The sequence below is a fragment of the Ctenopharyngodon idella genome, chromosome 7, assembly GCF_019924925.1.
Source record: "Ctenopharyngodon idella isolate HZGC_01 chromosome 7, HZGC01, whole genome shotgun sequence".
Classification (NCBI taxonomy): domain Eukaryota; kingdom Metazoa; phylum Chordata; class Actinopteri; order Cypriniformes; family Xenocyprididae; genus Ctenopharyngodon; species Ctenopharyngodon idella.
Window position 1 is genome coordinate 363456 of NC_067226.1, and position 10167 is coordinate 373622.

Here is a 10167-nt window from a genome sequence, read left to right on the forward strand (position 1 = left end):
TGACTACAGTGGTTCTACAATAATTTTATGAAGCGATGAGAATACTTTTTGTGCGCAAAAAAATAAATAAAATAACGACTTTGTTCAACAAGTTCTTTTCTTCCGTCTGGGCCTCTGACGTGCGCTCACAAAAGCACCACGACGCATGTGCGATGACATAGAAACCGGCGTTCTGACATATTTGCGAAGACTGTTTTATAAAAAAAGAAAGATGTACAGAGCGCGTCTTCCTCTGCTTGCAAACACAGTGCCGTGCTTCTGGGTCATATGTCAGAACACTGGCATCTGAGTCATCTTCCCGCGCATGCATCGTGGTGCTTTCGTTAGCGCACGTCAGAGGCCCAGGCGGAAGAGAAGAACTTGTTGAACAAAGTCGTTATTTTTTATTTTTTTTGCACACAAAAAGTATTATCGTCGCTTCATAAAATTATTGTAGAATCGCTGTAGTTCCCTTTCAGTCGGTCACGTTCGACGTACGTCAGTAGTGACCGACGAATTGGGATATCGCTAGAGAGCCCTATCAGCTTCGAGTGAACTACAACAGGCCAATGGAGTTGGCGTGCGATATTTGCATAATGCGCACCGCCCCCGCCAGGTGGTATAAATAGGGGAGCAGATGCAATCGCACTCTGTCTTTCGCTTCGGAGCCATCTAGTGTGTTTCCAGCTTTCAGACTTCAGTGAATTCTTCAAGCCAAAAAAAAAGGAAAATTTCTTTTTCTTGTGTTGGTGCAACGGCACTCCAGCGAGGTCGCGAGCTTCCGAGGAGCCTGAGCTTAAAGCTCTCAACTGCTGTTTTTACAGCATTCAATTTCCATTTCCCAGCATTGTGGTCTGTTGCGATTTGGGCCGGTTCCTCCGTTGTGTTCGGGGAGTGGTGTACCCGAACACATCGTGACACTCCCTGTGTGCTTCAGCACAAGAGAGCTGAATTTTTCCCCTCCTAAAAGAGCTTCACAGACGAACCCTGCGTCTTTTTCAAGATGTCATTTCGTCTGTGCGTTACTGGATGCGGTCGTTCATTGGTCCCCGCTGACGGCCACAATCGCTGCATCACGTGCCTGGGCGTTCAGCACGCTGAAGCAGCTTTTGTGGATAGTTCATGTTCTCACTGTGGGAACATGACTATTGCAGTGTTGAGATCGAGACTCTCGTTCCTTGGTTCTCAGGGAGCGGGGGTCCCCTCCCCTATGCCCCGTGCCGCCGTTTTCTCTGGCTTCGGCCGGGGTGACGGTGCGCCGGCGTGTAGGCAGGGTGATCTGAGGATCACGGTCAGGGCTTCCCCGCCGAGCTCCGCTCCGCGGGCCCCTGTCCCCTCTACCTCACTGCAACCGGTGGTGTTGCCGATTGAGCGTGCTGGTCCCTCTACGGAGCGACCAGCCGTTTCTTTCGGAGCACCGGCGGATGACTGCATGTCGATCGCGGCATCGGAAGGTGAGCCAGAGTCCTCGGGAGATGAAGACTCGGCTGCGTTACCTCCCTCCGGGACCGTAGCGTTGTCCGAGCCTGATCCTGAGTTGACGGCTATGCTTTCCCGGGCTGCCGAGAAGGTCGGGCTCGTCTGGAACCCTCCACCGTGTCCCGAACCTTCTCGGCTCGATGATTGGTACCTCGGGGCGGCCCGCGCTGGTCCCCAGCGCCCCGCCCCGATGCCATTCTTCCCGGAGGTGCATGATGAGGTGACCAGGTCCTGGCGGACGCCCTATAGCGTTCGTGCGAGACCTGGTCCCTCGTCCGCCTTCACCAACCTGGATGGCGGGGAGGCTAGGGGATATACGCGGATTCCCCCAGTCGAGAGGTCTGTTGCGATGCAACTGTGTCCAACGGCCTCTGGCTGGCGCGGTGAGCCGCGTCTCCCATCCCGGGCCTGTAAATTCTCGTCAGGCTTGACAGAGAAAGCTTACAGAGCCTGCGGACAGGCTGCCTCTGCCTTGCATGCCATGGCCCTTTTGCAAGTTCATCAGGCAAAAGCGTTGATGGAAATGCCCCAGGGAGGTCTTGACCAGCAGCTGCTTGGGGAGCTGCGTGCCGCCACGGACCTCGCCCTCCGGGCGACTAAGGTGACGGCACGTTCTGTTGGTCAGGCGATGGCCACGCTTGTGGTCCAGCAACGCCACCTTTGGCTGACCCTTGCTGATATGAGGGATACCGACAAATATCGGTTCCTGGACTCCCCCATATCACAGGTCGGCCTTTTCGGCGACGCGGTAGAGAGCTTCGCCCAGCAGTTCTCTGCCGCCCAGAAGCAGGCTGAGGCTATCAAACACGTCCTGCCCCGGCGGTCCGCTGCTGCCTCCACCCCGCCGCCGGCAGCACAGCCTCAGCCCGCTCGTCGCCGAGGGCGCCCGCCTGCGTCGTCCTCCGCCCCTGCTAAGTTGGCAAAGCAGCAGCCTACACCAGCCAAACAGCAGGGTGCCGGTCGCGGACGCGGCGCCCAGCCCGCTCAGGCCAAGCCAGGTGGCAAGAGGTCGAGGAAGACGCGACCCTGAGACGGGCGACCTGGAGGGGAAGGTTCCTGCTCTTCGGGAGAGGACTCCATCGTCTCTCCCACCCCCGGAGGAGGGCCGGGGGGAATTTGTGAAATTGTCTGTCCCGCCGCTGGCTCTCCGGAGTCCAGCGGTACCCACTTCATCACAAAAAGAGCAGTTTCCCAATCCTCCAGGTCACAAGAGACTGTGGCTGTCAGCGCGCGAGGCTCCGCCTTGCCACTCGCAGCCCACTCTCACTTCGCCAGCAGGTTCCAGTGTGATGGTCGAGGCCGCCCCCCAGCCGTCTCCCATTCACACTGTCACCTCGCAGAGTCTGACCCCACTTCGGGCCGCTGCGCCGTCCGAGTCGGGTTCCAGCACTCTGCTTCGCTGCCCCACCCCCGGTGCGTCTGTGGTGCCTTTGGTCCCGCTGGCTCGGTGTCTGGAAGCCTGGATAGCGCTCCCCAGCCCGTCCCGCTGGCTCATTCGCACTATCAGACTCGGCTATGCGATTCAGTTCGCCCGGCGTCCCCCGGTCTTCAGGGGTGTCCACTACACTCAGGTGTCCCTGGACAATGCACCTGTTCTCCGGGCGGAGATTGCTGTCCTCCTGGCGAAGGATGCAATCGAGCCGGTCCCTCCAGCCGATATGAAGTCAGGGTTCTACAGCCCCTACTTCATTGTACCAAAGAAGGGCGGTGGGCTACGGCCAATCCTGGATCTGCGTGTCCTGAACCGGTCCCTTCACAGGCTGCCGTTCAAGATGCTTACGCAGAAGCGCATTTTCGAATGCGTCCGTCCCCAGGATTGGTTTGCAGCGATCGACCTGAAGGACGCGTACTTTCATGTCTCGATTCTGCCTCGTCACAGACCCTTCCTACGGTTTGCGTTCGAGGGTCGGGCATATCAGTACAAAGTCCTACCCTTCGGGCTGGCCCTGTCGCCCCGCGTCTTCACGAAGGTTGCGGAGGCGGCCATTGTTCCGCTCAAGGAACAGGGCGTTCGCATCCTCAACTACCTCGACGACTGGCTCATCCTGGCCAGCTCGCGGGAGCAGTTGTGCGAACACAGGGACATGGTGTTAGCTCACCTCAGTCGGTTGGGTCTTCGGGTCAACTGGGACAAGAGCAAACTCTCCCCCGGGCAGAGGATCTCTTATCTCGGTATGGAACTGGATTCGGTCGCCCGGACTGCGCGCCTCACCGAGGAGCGCGTCCAGTCAGTGTTGACCTGCCTGAGTACGCTCAAGCGCAGGACAGCGGCCCCACTGAAACTCTTTCAGAGGCTCCTGGGGCATATGGCATCCGCAGCCGCAGTCACGCCGCTCGGATTGCTTCATATGAGGCCGCTTCAACACTGGCTCCGCGGCCGGATCCCGAGATGGGCGTGGCAGCGCGGTACGTTCCGTGTTCCCGTGACACCGAATTGCCGTCGCACCCTCACCAAGTGGTCGGACCCTTCGTTCCTGCGGGCTGGAGTTCCCCTCGAACAAGTGTCCAGGCATGCTGTGGTCCACACAGATGCCTCTGCCACAGGGTGGGGGGCCACGTACAACGGGCATGCAGCGTCGGGTCTGTGGACGGGGCCCCAACTGCATTGGCATATCAATTGCCTCGAGTTGCTAGCAGTACGTCTTGCACTGGGCCGCTTCCAGGAGCTGTTGACAGACAAGCACGTACTGGTCCGCTCGGACAGCACTGCGGCCGTTGCGTACATCAACCATCAGGGTGGTCTACGCTCCCGCCGTATGTCGCAACTCGCCCGCCATCTCTTGCTATGGAGTCAGAAGCATCTGAGGTCGCTTCGTGCCATTCACGTCCCAGGCGTGCTCAACCGTGCAGCCGACGAGCTCTCACGGCAGCCTCCGCTTCCGGGCGAATGGCGGCTCCATCCCCAGGTGGTCCAGCTGATCTGGCAGCGCTTCGGCGAGGCACAGATAGATCTGTTCGCCTCCCCGGAGACTGCCCACTGCCAGTTGTTCTATTCCCTGACCGGCGGCACGCTCGGCACGGATGCCCTGGCAATCAGCTGGCCCCGGGGCCTACGCAAATATGCGTTTCCCCCAGTGAGCCTTCTCGCACAGCTCCTGTGCAAAGTCAGGGAGGACGAGGAGCAGGTCTTGTTAGTGGCTCCATATTGGCCCACTCGGACCTGGTTCTCGGACCTCACGCTCCTCGCGACAGCACCTCCCTGGCCCATTCCTCTGAGGAAGGACCTCCTGACTCAGAGACGGGGCACCCTCTGGCACCCGCGTCCCGACCTGTGGAAACTCCATGTGTGGTCCCTGGTCGGGACGCGGAGGTTCTGAGTGATCTCCCGCAAGCGGTCGCAGACACCATCACTTCCGCTAGAGCTCCTTCTACGAGGAACCTCTATGCGCTGAAGTGGAACCTATTCGTCGAATGGTGTTCCTCTCAACCAGAGCGAGAGGACCCCCGATCATGTTCGGTCAGAACCGTGCTTTCCTTTCTGCAAGAGGGCCTGGAGCGAAGGCTGTCTCCCTCCACCCTCAAGGTGTATGTTGCCGCTATCGCCGCACATCACTATGCAGTTGATGGTAAATCGCTAGGGAAGCACGATCTGATCGTCAGGTTCTTGAGGGGGGCGAGGAGACTGAATCCTCCCCAGCCCCCCTCTGTACCCTCTTGGGATCTGACCCTGGTTCTTACATCTCTCCGGGGTCGTCCCTTCGAGCCTTTGCAATCAGTCGAGTTAAAAGTACTGTCCCTAAAGACCGTCCTCCTGGTTGCATTGGCCTCGCTCAAGAGGGTAGGGGACCTGCACGCATTTTCGGTTGACGAATCGTGCCTGGAATTCGGGCCCGGTGACTCTCACGTTATCCTGAGACCCCGGCCTGGATATGTGCCCAAGGTTCCTACCACTCCCTTTCGAGATCAGGTAGTGAACCTGCAAGCGCTGCCTTCGGAGGAGGCAGACCCAGCCCTAGCTTTGCTCTGTCCCGTCCGCGCGCTGCGCCTGTACGTGGACAGAACGCGAAGCTTCAGGACCTCAGATCAGCTCTTTGTCTGTTACGGAGGCCAGCAGAAGGGAAAGGCTGTCTCCAAGCAGAGGATGGCCCACTGGATAGTGGACGCCATCGCCCTGGCGTACGAGTCCCAGGGCGTGCCTTGCCCGTTCAGGTTGAGAGCCCACTCCACCAGAGGAGTGGCCTCTTCCTGGGCGTTGGCGCACGGCGCCTCGCTGACAGATATCTGTAGAGCTGCGGGCTGGGCGACACCTAACACGTTCGCTAGATTCTATAGCCTTCGTGTAGAACCGGTATCTTCCCGTGTACTCGCTTCCACCAGCCGGTAGACGCGAAGAGCCCGTTCTAGTGTCGGCTTGCAATGCCACTCCCGCCCCCTGGGCCGGATACGTGCATCCTTTTTACTCCAGTCGAGTTCCCCGCTTGGCGAACCCTGTCGAGTTCCTCCGCCTCCCCCTTCGGCTCGGACATTGCGGAGTGTCTGATGCCAGGCCAAACCTCCGTCACCGACGTTGACGTTTGGCTGGGTTCCACATGTCGTGACCCCTCCACGTGAGCGGTCCCATGTGTGTATTGTCCACGGTCAACTCCCTACGGCGAGCCCGTGTCTTTCCCTAGCAGAGCCAGCTCTGCTGTCACCTGTCAGATGAGTCTCCCCCTACCCAGGTGGAGCCATCCCAGGGACTCCATATGCGTACTGCCCACGGCCAGTCCATATGTGTACTCTCCACGTAAATTCCTCCCCTACGGGTGGGTAGTGGTCTCCGCAGCGTCCCCTACGGGTTCGCTTCCCCAGTGTAGTCTAGTTTACTTAGTGGGTATGTCGGAACAGCAGTAGACTCTCTCGGCGTAAGCTCGCCCCCTTCCCCGTCCCACTGGTGCGCCGGGTGGCTAGAGCTTGCGCTGGGCACTGGAAGGGGTTCATACTGTGGCGCTTTATTTGGGATCCCAATTCGTCGGTCACTACTGACGTACGTCGAACGTGACCGACTGAAAGGGAACGTCTCGGTTACGTATGTAACCCTCGTTCCCTGAAGGAGGGAACGGAGACGTACGTCCCGTCGCCACAGTTGCTGTACCCTCGCTGTAGTGCGGACTAGATTGTCTCCTCAGCGAAAAACAGAGTGCGATTGCATCTGCTCCCCTATTTATACCACCTGGCGGGGGCGGTGCGCATTATGCAAATATCGCACGCCAACTCCATTGGCCTGTTGTAGTTCACTCGAAGCTGATAGGGCTCTCTAGCGATATCCCAATTCGTCGGTCACTACTGACGTACGTCTCCGTTCCCTCCTTCAGGGAACGAGGGTTACATACGTAACCGAGACGTTACATAGACTGTTTTAACAATGTCTTTAGTACCTTTCTGGATCTTGAGAGGTTCAGTGACATTGCTGGCAATGGAGGCCTCTCTGAGCCATTGGATTTTATCAAAACAGGGGCATTTCCTTCGAGGAGGCAAAGGATGCAGTGCCTCCTCAAAAAAACTGGATGAGAAAATAATCGATATTACAAAAATAAAACAACGCAAATGTTACAAAATTTGACATTAAAAAGTGTAAAAGTCCTTCGTTTTTCTAAAGAAACACTGTCAAACAGTGACACCAGCACTATTTTTTTTTTTTATTAATATTACACATTTGCTTACAAAGTACAAAAGTGAGAAATAGCAAGAGAAAAGAGCCAGGGGTTCAGGGACGGCCAAACATGACATCACTTTGAAAATGATAAAGAAAAATAAATAATGAATAATAATAAATAATAATAAAAAAAGAAAAAAAGAAAAAGAAAAATAAATAAATAAATAAATAAATGGGGAAATCTCAATTAAACAGATCACATAAACATAATCTTCCCCACAAAACAAAATAAAGATTATACAAAGACACCAAAAAGTGAGCATACATTCAGAGTTTTAGTAGCCTTTTTGTTACAGGAGGTAGATAAGGATTTAATATAGATCTTAACATCTTCTTGAAAGTGACAAAAATGCGGGGTCACTTTTCATAATTTTACATTTGTGGATAAAGTATTTTGCAAGTAAAATAATTAGGTTGGAAAGAAAAAAGACATTTTCATGCTGCTTCTCAAAAATAACAAATCCAAACAAGACATCCTTAAAATAAAGCTCAAAGTCTTTATATATATAGTCTACAATAAGTTGGCAAATGTTTTGCCAAAGTTTTCTTGTATGATCACAATGCCAGAAAAGATGCAAGAGAGTTTCTGGTTGTGAATCACAGAAAGTACAGTTCACATCTATATTAAATTTAAACTTAGATACAATGAGGTTTTTACAGGATAGTACCGATGAATAAGCTTAAAAGAAATCTCTTTGACCTTATTTACCAGTAGATACTTGTTAGGAAGAGTCCAAACCTTCTTCCACAACATGTTTTCCACTAAATTATTCCATATTGAAATGACATGAGGAGTGGAAACCCAATCATTAAGAAAAAGAGAACGAATATCTCTATTATTTTTTAATGTAGATTTAAAGCATATTCTGCCTATATACGTGTCAGCCGGGTCTGGGAGAGGCATTTCAGAACTTGTCAAAAAAGTATTACAGCTTTTAAATAGTGTGCGTTCTCGTCGAATCGGCCTGAATGAAGACAGTGATGGCGTTAATGGGAAGACTAATTAAAAAGTAAGTAAACAACTGTCACTTACATATCACCGCTTTGTGTCATGTCAAAATCAACCTCGAAATGGCCTGAAAAACATGATGGTTTTTTTAGTGAGCAATCAGTGTGGTGAAATTAAAGGTAGCTACATCTTCGTGTCTGTGACCACTGACTAGTGTGTACAAGCGTGATGACTGCTGAAAATAAATTGACTATTAAAAAGAAAAGCTGAATATTAGTTTATAAATAATATACATTGTTTAAATTGTTACTACCTTTAGTTATTATTTTGGAATAAATGTAAAAATGAGTAAAAACACTAACTTGATGAAATGTATACTTAGTTTTAATAAATAGAACATTACATAGTGTAAAAATAACAAAATAGAATTGTATTTGGTCTCTCTTTTTATGTAATGTTAACTTAAAATTGTGTAACAGGGACATAAATGACTTTGCCTCCTCATTTTAAAACACCACCACACATGACTGTATCAAAAATATCTTAATTCGTGTTCTAAAGATGAATGAAGGTCTTAGGGGTGTGGAATGACATGAGGGTGAGTAATTAATGACAGAATTTTCATTTTTGGGTAAACTAACCCTTTAACTTCGTTGGATTCAACGTGGACCACCCAGAAGAACCCAAGCGAACGCTTCAGCGCACTCCTGACAAAATCATCAAGAATCTCCAGAATCTACCGTATCTGGACTTATTCAGCAACCAAAGTCAATGCAAGTACCTGTTTGTAGCCTTTAGACGCGTTTCTAAGTTATTGTGCCCCTTTTAAGGTGACCCTGATTCTTTGATGTTTCTCGCAGGTTGTGGTTAACTGATTGTAATATTGCCATTCTCCTCTCTCTTCTCTCGCTCTCTTTCTTTACTTTCCTTTACTTTCTTTATTCTGTATATACTCTTTGCTTATTTTAGTTGTGTGTGTAGCCTAATGTAGTTTTGTTTATTAAACAATTATATCCACGTTTTATTGTCTCTGTGTTCATGCTCACAAATCAAAGTCTCTTAAACGTTTTGATCTAGCTACAGGCTATTAACCTGCTAGCACTTTATACAGTAGGGAAAAGTTGTTCTTTCTTGGTCAGGAAGATAATTTTTGCTAGAATTGATAACTGATTATGCTGTCTGTTCGCTTGGACGAGCTGATTAAATAATCATAAAATTAATTCTGCTGAAACTAATCCAAAAATTTATAATTAATTATAATTCATTATAATTAATTATTCTTATTTCTTTTGAGCAAATTTGCTGCAGCTTTCAATTTCAAACACTTTCGTGTGCTTTCAAACGCTCCTGTGCATTGATCATTATAGCCAATCACAGACATATCTGATGAGCGAGTAAACACAAAGGCCAAGAAGTTTACAAACCGCTCAACAGCGCTTGAAGCATCACATTTCAGTACCGACTTGGTATCGCGGTTGGTACTTTTGACATCACTCAACACATAATCTATAAAAAAGCCAAAAAGATGTATTCCTAGTTCAGCCTTGATGTTGTTCCTTCTCCTAATGTGAATGTGTTTTAAATCATCATTAAATGTCCAATAGGCAACTTTTTTGCTTGTTTCAGTTCTAATCCACTTCCTTGTATTTCTAACCTCAGGTCATGAATTCTTTCCAGCTCTCATTCATTTACCAAATGTTTACATCTGCTAAATAAAAACAAATCAGTAGCATTCCTAGCGCATTACACAAACAGCCATATTTAAAAATGGCTCAAATTTAAATTAATTTCATTTAAGCATCATAATCCAAATTTCATATACTCTCACTGGCCACTTTGTTAAGTACACTTAGCTAGTACCGGGTTGGACCCTTTTGCCTTCAGAACTGCCTTAATTCTTCATGGCATAGATTCAACGATGTGTCCTTAGAGATTTTTTTTGTTCATATTGACATGATAGCATCACACAGTTGCTGCAGATTTGTTGGCTGCACATCCATGATGCGCATCTCCCATTCCACCACATCCCAAAGATGCTATAACGAATTGAGATCTGATGACCGAAGAATTCTTTCCCTGGTGAAGAAAACACCCTTCACAACAGTTGGCCAGATCAAGAACACTC

General features: G+C 50.5%; 2 protein-coding genes across 2 annotated transcripts in view; one reads left to right on the top strand and one right to left on the bottom strand.

The window, feature by feature from the left end:
* Positions 1 to 10167, bottom strand: part of LOC127516283 (uncharacterized) — a 344148-nt gene that overhangs the window by 130491 nt on the left and 203490 nt on the right. The gene's annotated exons all lie outside the window — the stretch shown is intronic.
* On the top strand, positions 2752 to 6731 carry LOC127516260 (uncharacterized). The gene has a single exon (XM_051900703.1). It carries the CDS (start codon positions 3257 to 3259, stop codon positions 5780 to 5782), a length of 2526 nt encoding a protein of 841 aa, XP_051756663.1. The 5' UTR covers positions 2752 to 3256; the 3' UTR covers positions 5783 to 6731.

What these genes read in the sequence shown, in the direction of transcription:
- LOC127516260 (XM_051900703.1), top strand. Translation starts at nt 3,257, where the DNA reads ATGCGTCCGTCCCCAGGATTGGTTTGCAGCGATCGACCTGAAGGACGC.